General features: G+C 38.0%; 1 protein-coding gene across 1 annotated transcript in view; it reads left to right on the plus strand.

The window, feature by feature from the left end:
- atp9b (ATPase phospholipid transporting 9B) overlaps positions 1–14932 on the plus strand; it is a 54893-nt gene that overhangs the window by 24639 nt on the left and 15322 nt on the right. Inside the window, 6 exon segments of the mRNA XM_051872474.1 lie at positions 2883–3043; positions 3171–3313; positions 3574–3686; positions 8712–8966; positions 14390–14504; positions 14507–14550. Of these exon segments, the coding sequence (XP_051728434.1) occupies positions 2883–3043; positions 3171–3313; positions 3574–3686; positions 8712–8966; positions 14390–14504; positions 14507–14550 (831 nt within the window).

Genomic DNA, 14932 nt, shown 5'->3' on the forward strand with positions numbered 1-14932 from the left:
AATAAATAATCATTATAATAATAAAATAATAATAAAAAGCATCTATTAGTTTTGATTTCATGTGGACTTACTATAGCCACTTTTCCATCGAAATTACCCAGAACAATTTGTCCCAGGAACTTTTTTCCCCCCAGACTGTCTGCATTTCCATCGTGGTCTAAAGTACCGTGAAGATTAAGTCCGGTGACGTAGGACTGCGTGCGACTTTCCAGTTCCAGCTGGATTTCATCCAGCTTAATAAAGCCTGAACCTCATCGTCGGTCCATCGGCCATATTTTTTTTAAACTTCATTGTTGATTTGAATAGCAAACAACTCTTAAGCCGCGTTTACACCGCAGGAACTTTCCCCAGGAACTAGGAACTTTGGGGTGGTACTCGATGTGTTTCAACTGCAGGAACCAGGGTCTAAATGAAGTTCTGGGTAAAAAAAAATACCCCTCAGAAAGTACCTGCTCGCTAGGTAGTACTTTTTCAAAGTTCCAGAACTTTCAGGGGTGGGACTTGGGCACTGAACATGCTGATTGGTTGAGGTCACGCAGCATTTTGATTGGTTGACTCCACGCAGCATTTTATTTCAACCATCGTTTTTTTAAAGTCTATTGCGGTGCGTGCAGTAAGAGTTGTTTGCTATTCAAATCAGCAATGGAGTTTAACAAATACGACCGATGGACTGACGATGAGTTTCAGGCTTTATTAAGCTTATATGCGGAGGACAAATCCAGCGGGTCCTGGAAAGTCGTGTGCAGTCCTATGTCACCGAACTATCTTCACAGTACTTAAGACTGCTATGGAAACGCAGCTAGCAATAGGTCTGGGGGAAAAAAGTTCCTGGGACAAATTGTTCCAGGTAATTTTGGTGGAAACGTGGCTTTAATGCACGCACGATAGTCTTTTAAAAATGGTGGTTGAAATAAAATGCTGCGTGGAGTCAACCATTCAAAATGTTGCATGAACTCAACCAATCGGCATTTTCAGTGCCCAAGTCCCACCTCCAAAAGTTCTGGAACTTTGAAAAAGTACTACCTAGCGAACAGGTACTTTCTGAGGGGGAAATTTTTACCCAGAACTTCATTTAGACCCTGGTTCCTGTGTTCGAAACACACCGAGTATCACTTCAAAGTCCCTAGTTCCTGGGGAAAGTTCCTGTGGAAACGTGGCTTATGCTCCATACTAGGCCATACTATGCACTTTTACAAAGTCTTGAGTTTGTTTTAGGGTCTACTAGAATAGGTTTTCATGCTTAAATGTTCAAAATACACAATTTTTTACATTGTTGCAGCACCTCTCTTCCCAGTCTTTTAGTAACGCTCTGTTTAGTTCCTGTCTCTATGTAGCCCCTCTTTCTGAAAAGCGCAATGTGCTCCGATTGGTCGGCTGGACCAGTGTGTTGTGATTTGGTCAACCATTTCGAACGTGTTACAGAAATGCCATGCTTCTTATCTTAACTGTGTGTTTCAGTGTCTCAACCAGGCCTCGCTCCTTTTTTTTTTTTTTTTTTTTTTTGCATTTTTTTTTTTGCATTTTCCTTGGGTGGGAATTATTAAAACGAGAAATATTGTGATGTACAGTGGCATGCAAAAGTTTGGGAACCCCCTGCAGAATCTGTGAAAATGTGCATAATTTTAACAAAATAAGAGGAGCATACTGTCCTAAGTAAGAAAAAAAAAAAAGCTGAATTTATTAAAATAACCCCATTCAAAAGTTTGGGAACCATTGATTCTTAATAATGAGTGTGGTTACCTGGATGATCTACGACTGTTTTTTTGTTTTGTGATGGTTGTTCATGAGTCCCTTGTTTGTCCTGAACAGTTAAACTGCCCAATATTCTTCAGAAAAATCCTCCAGGTCTTGCAAATTCTTCAGTTTTCAAGGATTTTTTTGCATATTTGAACCCTTTCCAGAAGTGAATGTATGATTTTGAGATCCATCTTTTCACACTGAGGACAACTGAGGGACTCAAACACAACTAATAAAAAAGGTTCAAACATTCACTGATGCTCCAGAATTAAACACAATGCATTAAGAGCTGGGGGGTGAAAACATTTTAATTCATTTGTCTTCCGGGAGATATGCAGGTATCTTCTGTTGCTTCCATGGGGCAGTACTAAATGAAAAAAAAAAAAAAAAAATTGGACATCTTCATCCTGTTCAAAAGTTTTCACCCCCCGCCTCTTAATGCATCAGTGAATGTTTGAACCTTTTTTAATAGTTGTGTTTGAGTCCCTCAGTTGTCCTCAGTGTGAAAAGATGGATCTCAAAATCATACAGTCCCTGCTGAAAAGGGTTCAAATATGCAAAAGATGCTGGAAAACTGAAGAATCTGCAGGACCTGGAGGATTTTTCTGAAGAACAGAGCTCAGTTTAACTGCTCAGAACTAACAAGGGACTCATGAACAACCATCACAAAACATCCAGGTAACCACACACCGTATTAAGAATCAACGTTTCCCAAACTTTTGAACAGGGTTATTTTAATAAATTCTTTTTTTTTTTTTGTCTTGTTGACTATATGTAAACATTGTTTATTAAAAATATCTTACTCAGGACAGTACTAAATAAAAAATAACATGCATTTTGTATGATCTCTCTTTTTTTGTTAAAATTACTCACATTTTCACAGATTCTGCAAGGGGTTCCCAAACTTTCACATGCCATTGTATTTGTTCCTGGAAGAAAACTTAAGACTTCAATTGAGGAATTTTAGGGAGTTCAGAAACTTTGCTTGCTGAACCTTTTTGTGCTCAAACAGTAACATTACACACTAAAGAAAGTTGAAAATGTAAGCTAAGCATCAAGTAATAGGACAAATGTCAAGAAGATGATTTGCAGATAAGGTCAAGAATTTGATCTCAGACTCTCTATCTTTCACTCTTCTTCTGCAGGTCGGACTGTTGGACCTGGAGTTAAACCGCCTAACAAAAGCTCTGTTCCTGGCTCAGGTGGTTCTCTCTGTTGTTATGGTCGCTTTGCAGGGATTTCTTGGGCCCTGGTTCCGAAACCTGTTCCGTTTTGTTGTTCTGTTTTCATACATCATCCCCATCAGGTACAGTTATAATATTATCACCCAGATTATACTAATGTGAAATATTACAGCAAAATCATCAAAGCTTCAGCTGTGTGAAATAAGAACAACAAACTTATTTTAGTACGGCATTTATATTTGTGTGTAGTTTAAGAGTAAACCTGGACATGGGGAAGTCAGCATATGGCTGGATGATTATGAAGGATGAGAATATTCCAGGTACGGTGGTTCGGACAAGCACCATCCCAGAAGAGCTGGGCCGTCTGGTCTACCTACTCACAGACAAAACCGGTACTTTAAGATGTTTCCCCCCCCTCCCCATTTATAATGGCACAAATGAATCATGAATCACCTAATGTACCAGAAATATTTCCAGAAGTCTAAATTTAAAGCGCCCACATTTTATTTTATTTTATTTTAAAAAAACTATTTTTCTTTCTCTCTGTTGCTTGTTTTATTTCCTTTTGTTGGAACTACTCTGCCCATCCAAAAGCTTTATAATAACTATTGATTTCTTTCCTGATCTTAATCTTTGTGTGCTGTTTTTCCAGGCACTCTGACCCAGAACGAGATGGTCTTCAAACGCCTTCATCTCGGTACTGTGTCATACGGAACGGACACCATGGATGAGATCCAGAGTCACATCATCCAGTCCTACGCTCAGGTGTGATTGACATCTGTCACCTTATACATCACCCTTAAGACATTCTCTGTCATTTACAGTGAAAACTGAAGAGTTTCACATCCTTCACAGAATGCTGTCGTCTTTGTGTGTGTGCTTATGTTTTGTGCCAACAGCTGGGTGACACAATGTTAAAGCCACAGTAGCAATTGATTTTCATGCTTCACGGTCCTTCATTACTGTGATGATGGAGTGGCAGGCAGGTTTGAAATGTACCCATGATATGAGCGATCATAGCCTTATTATATACCCCCTCAGGACATGTCAGAGTCCGTGTCCAACAACTTGTGTGAAATTGAGTTTGACAGAAATCAATAAACATAATGTAATTTACTGCTTAACATGCTTTGGTGTGCACAAGGCAGTTATAGCTCAGATTCTCTCTGGAGTGTTATGAGTATAAAGAAATTACTATTAAAAACAGCTGCTGTTTTGTAGAGGGCAAACCCCATTGTTTTATTTAAGATCTTGTCTGTCCTACTGGGATTTTGAACTTGAATTGTGTTTTGAAATGGCAAAATCTGATATTCCTATGTAAAGGACATGGTTCAGTTTAGAACCTTCAGTTCAAATGTTTGTTTTTTTTATAGCATTGTTGCTTAAAATCTTAGCTTTCTTAGAAAATTGTACTTTAGTACAGTCAAAAAAATTACATACAGCACCTTTTAAAGCATAAAAAAACATATGTTTGCAGAGATTTAGGAAACAAATACTTGTTTGTCCAAAAGAACAGTTCTACATACAGCCAGTTATTCTACTTTGAATTGTGCGTTCCGGATCGGAATTTCTGTTTTTGGTCTGTGTAATCTCTCCAATATTTAAAATTTGGACTGCGGTACCCATTTCACCCGCTAGCTGTCAGTAAGTTGGAAATTTTTGTGGCACTAAATGAAAGTTTATATATATATATATAGAGTGCTTAGCGTAAATGAGTACACCCCCTTTGAAAAGTAACATTTTAAGCAATATCTCAAAGAACACAAAAACAATTTCCAAAATGTTGACAAGACTAAGTTTAATATAACATCTGTTTAACTTATAACATGAAAGTAAGGTGATGCAAAAATGAGTACACCCCACAACAAAAACTACTACGTCTAGTACTTTGTATGGCCTCCATGATTTTTAATGACAGCACCAAGTCTTCTAGGCATGGAATGAACAAGTTGGTGACATTTTGCAACATCCATCTTTTTCCATTCTTCAAGAATGACCTCTTTTAGAGACTGGATGCTAGATGGAGAGTGATGCTCAACTTGTCTCTTCAGAATTCCCCATAGGTGTTCGATTGGGTTCAGATCAGGAACCAATGAATCACTTTCACCCTGTTCTTCTTCAGAAATCCAACAGTGGCCTTAGATGTGTGTTTAGGATCATTGTAATGTTGGAAAAGTGCACGACGACCAAGGGCACGGAGTGATGGTAGCATCTTCTCTTTCAGTAAAGAGCAGTACATCTGTGAATTCATGATGCCATCAATGAAATGCAGCTCCCCGACACCAGCAGCACTCATGCAGCCCCACATAAGGACACTGCCACCACCATGTTTCACTGTAGGCACCATGCATTTTTCTTTGCATTCCTCACCTTTGCGACGCCATACAGTTTTGAAGCCATCAGTTCCAAAAACATTTATCTTGGTCTCATCATTCCAGAGTATAGAGTCCCAGTAGTCTTCATCTTTGTCAGCATGGGCCCTGGCAAACTCTAGGCAGGCTTTTTTGTGCCTGGGCTTTAGGAGAGGCTTCTTTCGTGGACGGCACCCATGCATGCCATTCCTCTGCAGTGTACGCCGTATTGTGTCACGGGAAATAGTCACCCCAGTTTGGCTTTCTACTTCTTTAGATAACTGCAGTGAACTTGCATGCTGATTTTCTTCAACTCTTCTCATCAGAAGACGCTCCTGTCGAAGTGTTAACTTCCGTGGACGACCTGGACATCTCTGTGAGATGGTTACAGTTCCATCTTTTTTAAAATGTTTGTACCACTTTTACTACAGTATTCTGACTGATAAGTAAAGCTTTGCTGATCTTCTTGTAGCCTTCACCTTTCTGGTATAAAGAAATTATTTTCTTTCTCAGGTCTTGTGACATTTCTCTTCCATGTGGTGCCATTGGTGACAGCATGAAATGGGAAGGGGTTTTAACACCCTTTTATAGTCAACTGTCTGCTGGACACCTGTGTAATGAATAATTAGACTCACCTGTGGTTCAATTCTTGTTAAATTAGACATTTGTAGTCTAAAATTTAGCTTTGCTCCAGAGACTTTCAGTGGGGTGTACTCATTTTTTGCATCACCCTAATTTGAGTAAAACTGAAAATTTTGTTCTCTAAGTTATATTATTAACCTTACTTTCATGTTATAAGTTAAACAGTTGTTATATAAAACTTAGTCTTGTCAGCATTTTGGAAATTGTTTTTGTGTTCATTGAGATATTGTTTAAAATGTTACTTTTCAAAGGGGGTGTACTCATTTTACACTGACCACTGTATATAATTTTTTTTAGTCAATTATTTAGTCACTCAGAAATGTTTGGATAAACTGTATAACCAACTAATTTCTTACACAGCGCTAGTTTTGTCGCCATATCACTCTGTATTTTACGTAATAAAAATTAAGATAAAATTGAGCGATAAATGTAATAAGAATACCTATATTAAAATTCTGACCAATAGCGATACGCCGATAAATAATATTAGGGATAGTTCATCCAAAAATTACAATTATTCCATAATTTACTCACCCTCAAGCCATCCTAGGTGTATATGACTATCTTCTTTCAGACGAACACAGTCGGAGGTATATTTAAAAATATCCTAGCTCTTCCAAGCTTTATAATGGTAGTGAATGGGGGGCCTGATTTTGAAACAAAAAAAGTGCATCCATCCATCGTAAAAGTACTCCACACAGCTCCAGGGGGTTAATAAAGGCCTTCTGAAGTGAAGCGATGGGTTTTTGTAAAAAAAGATCTATATTTAAAGCTTTATTAACTATGATACCTAGCTTCTGGCAGACGGCAATTTTTTTGCCTTCAAAATCGGGCCCCCTTTTACTGCCGTTTATATAGCTTGGAAGAGCCAGGATATTTTTAAATACATCTCCGATTGTGTTCATCTGAAAGAAGAAAGTCATAAGCCGAGTTTACACCGCAGGAACTTTCCCCAGGAACTAGGAACTTTGGGGTGGTACTCGGCGTGTTTCAACCGCAGGAACCAGGGTATAAATGAAGTTCCGGGTAAAAAATTCCCCCTCAGAAAGTACCTGCTTGCTAGGTAGTACTTTTTCAAAGTCCATAAATTACAGGGGTGGGACTTGGGTGCTGAACATGCTGATTGGTTGAGTTCACACAGCATTTTGATTGGTTGACCCCACGCAGCATTTTATTTCAACCATCGTTTCTTAAATTCTGATGCAATGTGTGCAGTAAGAGTTGTTTGCTGTTCGAATCAACAATGGAGTTTAAAAATACGACAAATGGACTGATGACGAGGTTCAGGCTTTATTAAGCTTATATGCAGAGGATGAAATCCAGCGGGAACTGGAAAGTCGCATGCAGTCCTACGTCACCGGACTTAATCTTCACAGTACTTAAGACCGCTTTGGAAACAGAGCTAGCGATAGGTCTGGGGGAAAAAAAGTTTCCTGGGAAAAAAGTTCCTGGTACAAATTGTTCCGGGTAATTTCAGTGGAAACGTGGTAATATACTCCTTGGATGGCTTGAGGGTGAACTATCATGGGGTATTTTTCATTTTTGGTTGAACTATCCCTTTAAGGCTGATAACCAATAAATGGCCAATATTAAAATGATCTTATTTAAAAACTTGTTTTAATGGCTACAAGTGAATTTAGGCATCACAACTTTATAATGTACACTATAAAAATGGATATTCGTTTTGAGATATGCAAAAGATCACAGTGTTATTATTAAATTATTGTTTTTAAATTTTGAAGATTAACTTTAAGTGAGCATTAGATGACAGCAGCACAGGTCATCTAAATATAAAAATAGGGGAAAGTTCTCAAATCAATATTTCATTCCCCATTGTGACTGGCTGATTGTACATTATCCCATCACACATTTACTGTATATTTGTAAACATATCCAGATTGTCAAAAGCAGGGACCTAGCACGTGTTTGAGAATGAGCCAGCTGTGGGGTGTCTTTATGTACCTGCGTCTGCAATTTGGAGGCTATGTGCAGGTTGTCATCTCTTCCCCTCAGCAGAGCTCTGAGGAAAGAGGAGTTCATCAAGAGAAATCTCCTGCTCCAGTGGAGCACGGCAACCCCTGTCAAACACACACACACACTCAAAGACTCACAGCGGCGCTTATGTAAATTGATAAGTTTCAGAGACAGTGTGAGATTCCGACATTGTGTGGGGAGACACTGATGAAATCTTCACGCTTTTTTGCCCAGTGTGTCCTAAGTGAGAGCGAGCACAGGAAGGTGAATTATCAGCATACACTTCCTGACCCAGTCCTCCTGTTCTTACACTACACATAACGTTATCAGATTCTGACATGATTTAACAGATTTTTGAATGTGTTCGACTGGAACCTTTTTTGAAACAAATATTTCATGTTGTGAAAGTAAAGGAGGTCTTTTTATAGATGTTTTATTTTGTTGAAAAGTAATCGAAAGAATAGAATAGATAGAATTTATATACACGTATATAAATTCTATCTATTCTATCTATCATATTGTAATATGCTGATTTGGTGCTGAAGAAACATTTCTTAAGCACCAAATCAGCATATTACAATATTTCTGAAGGATCATGTGACACTGAAGACTGAAGTAATGGCTGCTGAAAATTCAGCTTTGCCATCACAGAAACAAATTACATTTTAAAATATATTAAAATAGAGAACCGTTATTTTAAATTGTAATAATATTTCACAATATTACTGTATTTTGGATTAAATAAATGCAGCCTTGGTGAGCATGTGATGTTACTTCTGAACCTGGAGGGCACTTTTGATATTTCTGCTTTGTGTCTCTCCAGGTGAGCTCTACGCAGTCTAATGGCAGTAGTGCGAGTTCCACACCCTCCCGTAAACCACAGCCGCCCGCACCGAAGGTCCGCAAGAGCGTGAGTAGCCGGATCCACGAGGCCGTGAAAGCCATCGCCCTCTGCCACAATGTTACACCGGTATACGAGTCCCGCATTAACGGTGCCAGCGCGGAACCGGAGGGTACAGAGGCCGACCAGGACTTTAGCGATGACAACCGCACTTACCAGGCCTCCAGTCCTGATGAGGTAAGAACGATGGGACATCCTGAAAGATAACTAACTTATTTATTTAATGACTTTGTTCGTTTGTGTTTATTTAAAAATATATAGTACATTTCTGCAAAGAAAATTGTTTATCTTTGCTTTTTGATTAGTATGTTTTTGTATTTAGCATTTTACCTCTCTTAGTAATTTTTGTAATTTTCACCTTGAGCGGTTCCAGAACAAAAAGCAAGGGCTTTTTTTTTTTATTTCAATTTATTTTATTTAGAAATCAGACAGATTGCATTGACACTGGTCTTCTCATTCCTCTAACGGTGTAATCCTATATATCGCTGCTTTAGTATTTATGACTCCCCCACTTTAGCCTTGAATTTACTGCCTTATTGGATGGTAATATAGACTCTGTGTTAGTAGAGAAATCTGAGAGGGCTCAATAAATATCAGAAGCAGAGGGGGCATGGGTAGGTCACACACCAGGAAGGACTCGGTCATCATTTGTGTTGAGAGATCGTAGATATTTATAGATCCGTTGTAGAGCAACAATATTTTGAATGAGTTGTTGGAAAGAAAAGCACTAAATAAATGGCAGAAAAGGCACTGAGGCCAAACATATGTCACAATGGCAGTGGTCCTCAAATAGATGGAGGGATACATCAGGTTCATTATAGTTAAACATATTTTTTTTTTAACAGAGAGGAATGAAGAACTGTTCAAGACTCGACTTTAAGGAATAATTCATCCATAAATTACATTTCTGTCATTGATTACTCACTCTCATAATCTTCCAAACCTTTCTACTGTGGATCTGTGAAGTGATTTCACTGCTTTTCGCCATACAATGAAAGTGAATGGTGACCAGTGTCTCCAAAAATGACAGAAAACACCATAAAAGTATTGTAACAGTAGACTATATGGCATCAAGTTATACAAAAGTATAACCCAAAAGTATCTATCCTTCACAGCCTCGTTTTATTAGCATATGTTTTTTTTTTTTTTTTTTTTTCAGCTTGTGGAGCATCTCTTTTTTGTTGTCTCTGTAATAAAGAAAACCATATCTGCCTTGAACAGCGTGGGTGGATAAATGATGACAAAATATTTGTTTAGGTGAACTAACCCATTCAGATAATTCTGTACAATGTTTGCTGTTCACTTGCAGGATCTAATGAAGATGAACTAATGAAGGGCAGTCGTTTTCAAAGCATTGATTGTTTTCAAGAAAATGCGGCAGTCATTACATAAATTGAGAATATTCCGGTGCTCTTTCATTTTTCCTTTATACAACCCAAGCATCTTTTTCTTCGGGACCTTCTGTAGACGTAGATATCTTTTGAGAGTGATAAAAGGAAAAAGAAATCTGTCCATCTCCCTCTTTAGTGGAATTGCCTGTCCTCTCTTCTCCCTTGATGTGTCTACTTATTTATTTTCTTTAATGCCCAGGTCTTATCTCTCCAACGTCTTCACTCCGGGATTGATCAATATTTAATTTTCTCTGAGAGACTAGCGGTTAACACTAGTCTTTCTCTACGTGTCACTCTCATCAGTGCCTGTGTCTATGTGTGCTCGCTCAAAGACCTCCAGCCTTTTCAACCTTTAATATGACAGACGCATAGTGATAATATTCCTAAAGAGAGCTGAGTTCAGGGATTGAATAACTCTGATGCCTTTCCGCACACTTATTTTAAGTCATTTGTGACCTTTGACCTCACTGTGTCATGGGTCAGAGGTTTATCATGATCTTTAATGATCGGACATTCTCACGAGCAAGACCGTTTGTTATGTCCGATAATGAAGTTTTACTTATGGGGGGTAATAGAAGTTCACTGATGGTTTTATTAGTGGTTTTGGCTTATTCAGATGAGATGACAGTGAGTGTTCAGTGGCTGTTGACCTTTGCTTCTTCTAGGAAAAATATAGTATTGACCTCTAACCTTTAGGCTATTAAATAGAAGCAGTCACAAAAAAGATGGGCCACTCGTACAAGAGAGTTATGGTGTGTTCAATTTTTTTTTTTTTTTTTTTTTTTTTTGAATGATGTTAAAGTGGATGCGCTATTGGTATGGTTTTGATTAATAGATTGAGCCAGTCAAATTTTGAAAACTGTATTTTGGAAGTAGAATTTGTAATATGAATTTTGATTTTGAAATTGTAATTCTTTCAATTTTAACTTAAATTCTGCAGTGCACTGACATATAAAACATTCATGGAAAACTGAAAGTCATGAAAAGTCATTGCTCAAAAAATATACTGTTATAAAAACAATAAGTGAAAGATAGATTTCAGATAAACTTCTCTCAGCATATTCCTAGATGATGCTGCTCTGTCAGATAAAGCCATCTCCACTATGCCTTCTTTATGACGTTGTATCATATTTCCTGTCACATCTGGTCTCTTTATTAAATAACAGCCACGTCTTCATGTGGTCGTAGGTCACATAGTGCGGTTCCAATCCTCTCCGCTTCTTGAAGGCGCAGTGATCTTGATTTATGATTACAGCTTTTCTTCCTGTACTGCTGAAATGATTGATAGAGTGTATTAAAGGCTCTCCCCTGTGTCGTAAAACAGTTCCCTGCTCGTCTCCTGAAGGCATTTCCCCACCACCTGAGTTACACTTGTGTGTGTGTATGTGAGCGAGTGTGTGTGTGTGCTCTTGAGGGCATCATTTAGCACTGTCAGGTTGATAGAAGACTGGCTAATTAGTCATATCACATTGAAATGTCATAAACAAGAGTTCTAGCTGTGTTTGGATGTGTCTAAGTGCAAAGAAAGCAGATTTAATCATAGGGCTGCAAAGGAATTTAAAGGCATAATTTGCAGGGATGGTTATGATCTTTCAGCCTTGAGATAAACAATAGAGTCAAGAAGTCTGAGACAGAGAAAAAAAAGATTTAATTTATTACATTTATTTCTAATGCAATGCTGTACATTTATTATGACTTATATTATCAGTGTAACAGCTAGATCTAAGGTTGAATTATAAAAGGATTAGTTCACTTCAGAATTAATATTTCCTGATAATTTACTCACCCCCATGTCATCCAAGAGGTTTATGTCTTTCTTTCTTCAGTCGAAAAGAAATTAAGGTTTCTGAGGAAAACATTCCAGGATTTTTCTCCATATAGTGGACTTCAATGGTTGCCAATGGGTTAAAAGTCCAAATTGCAGTTTCAGTGCAGCTTCAAAGGGCCGAGGAATAAGGGTCTTATCTAGCGAAACAATCTGTCATTTTCTAAGAAAAGTAAAAATTCATATACTTTTTAACCACAAATGCTTGTCTTCCACTAGCTCTGCAATGCGCCACGCATTACGTAATCACGTTGAAAAGGTCACGTGTGACGTAGGCGAAAGTACCGATCAAGTGTTTGCAAAGCAAAAGTGCAAAGACTTAGTCAAATGCCCTTTACAAAAAAGGTAAGACAACGATGTCGAACGATTTTGAAGTTGGAGGAGAAAATGACATGGAGTTTTTCGCCCTACCGCGGTACTTTCGCCTACGTCACGCATGACCTTTCCAACGTGATTAGGTAATGCGTGGCGCATCGCAGAACTAGTGCAAGATGAGCATTTGTGGTTAAAAAGTATATACATTTTTATTTATTTTTTTTAGAAAATGACTGATCGTTTTAATAGACAAGACCCTTATTCCTCGGCTGGGATCGTGTTGAGCCCTTTGAAGCTGCACTGAAACTGCAATTTGGACCCCCAGTGAAGTTCACTATATGGAGAAAAATCCTGAAATGTTTTCCTCAAAAACCTTAATTTCTTTCCAACTGAAGAAAGAAAGACATAAACATCTTGGATGGCATGGAGGTGAGTAATTTATCAGGGAATGTTAATTCTGAAGTGAATTAATCCTTTAACATGAATCCTTTATTCAGAATGTCTTAGTATTTGGTTTGTGCCTCTTTTGCTTTAAGCACTAGCTACATGAGCACTCCACAAGATTGTGTAAAACCTAATCATTATGTTGATCATGAGCATGGTTTGAGAATGATCCAAACAGAATCTTGTGCTCTAATGGAAGCAAGAAAATCTCACTGTACAAGAATTCACATGATCAATGTCACAAATTTGATTTTCAGAAATGTAATTAGTGACATAGACCTTGTGCAGATCATGACTTTTTTTCTTGAATCCTATAACTTATTTTTCCAAGTATAAATGTAAATGTCTGAGTTTTTGAAAGAAAACCAATTAAAGTGCCCCTATTATGTTATTTTAAAGGTTCTTAGTTTTTGTTTTGGAGGTCTCCTGCAATAGGCTTTCTTGCATCCAAGGTCAAAAACACTTTAATTTCCTCATGATATACATTGCAGCATCTCTAATTTCAAAAAGAGTCTGAAATGGTTCGATAAAGGATTAAGTCTTTCAACCCCTCCTTTCCGAGAGCCTACTCTGTTCTGATTGGTCAGATGGCTTAGTCTGTTGTGATTGGTCGACTGCTTACAGCATATATCTGAAGCGAAAAGTCCATTACCAAATCTGAATTTCAGCTCTGGAGGCTTCCTCAGCACTTGTATACATAGTGATACAAACAGTAACAATGGTGCCAGTTTTACCATATCAATTTAAGCCAGAGTCTTCATTAGTTGTAAGTGCTTTGGCAGCACATAAAACTTCTCGACATGTCGACAACATGAACCAAACTCTTCTAGGCCTCAGCTACAGCTACTGTGTTTGAGGGTCAAAGTAGACATTGTTCACAGGCAGCCAATGAACACCATAGGCTGGCATTATGCACATTTGTTACAAAGCTACATAAAAGGGTTAAAGGGTTAGTTCACCTCAAAATTAAAATTCTGTCATTAATTCCTCACCCTCATGTCGTTCCAAACCTGTAAGACTTTCGTTCATCTTCAGAACACAAATTAAGATCTTTTTGATGACAGAATGCTGTCAGATTTCCTTCCATAGACTGCCTTCACAGCTGAAACTTTGACGCTTCAAAAAGCTCAACCTAATCTTAATGAGGCATAAGAACAAACCTCTTCCGGACGCTCAAAAAGTCTCGAGTCTCTTCAGAAAATTTGGACTAAACCGCTTGATTCACATGGATTAGCTTTTCAATCTCTTTGTGAACTTTTTGAAGAGTTTTGAATTTTCAGTTGCAAAGACAGTCTATGGAAGGAAATCTGACAGCATTCTGTCATCAAAAAGATCTTCATTTGTGTTGCGAAGATGAACGAAAGTCTTACGGGTTTGAAACAACATGAGTACTTAACAGAATTTTCATTTTGTGTTGAACTAACCCTTTAAGCTGGAATTACTGACTTTCTTTCTTTCTTTCTTTCTTTCTTTCTTTCTTTCTTCAGCCGTAATATAAAAAAAAAAACTATAAATAGGCTCAGCTCTTTAAAGATGATTTGATCATTGAGAGCAAAAAGTTGCATGTAAATGGTCACAAAATCACACATCTTTCACAACAAAACATTCGTTCACTTGTTGTGTAGGTGGCTCTGGTGCGCTGGACTGAGAGTGTGGGTTTGACTCTAGTGAACAGAGACCTGACGTCCCTTCAGCTGAAGACCCCAGCCGGACACATCTTGACCTATTACATCCTCCAGATCTTCCCTTCACCTCAGAGAGCAAGCGTATGGGCATCATTGTCAGGGTATGTCACAATACAACACTATGTGTGTGAGCTTGTTTCTACAGTATGTGTTCGAAATGACATATTTATCTCAATTCAAACTTTGTAAAAAACATCTGGTGAGAATATAAATGTAAAAATGTGTGTGTGTTTGAACATGTTCCCTTTTGTAGCCTGATTATGTGTCCTGGATAGCTGTTTGTGTTGAGTAAGCTATTATATACTTCAGGACTCTGTACTTGAGCGTTTCTGTGAGTGTGTTGTGTTTGTTTTCTTGTTTATTTGTCGGTTACAGTTCATGCATAAGAGTATTGATGACTAAGTTTTTGACATGTTTGTGTGGGAGCAAATTATCTCTGTTTGACTTCTTTTTCAGTGATAACTTTAGGGGTCTAGGCACCAT

This window comes from Ctenopharyngodon idella, chromosome 19, assembly GCF_019924925.1.
Source record: "Ctenopharyngodon idella isolate HZGC_01 chromosome 19, HZGC01, whole genome shotgun sequence".
NCBI classification, from domain to species: domain Eukaryota; kingdom Metazoa; phylum Chordata; class Actinopteri; order Cypriniformes; family Xenocyprididae; genus Ctenopharyngodon; species Ctenopharyngodon idella.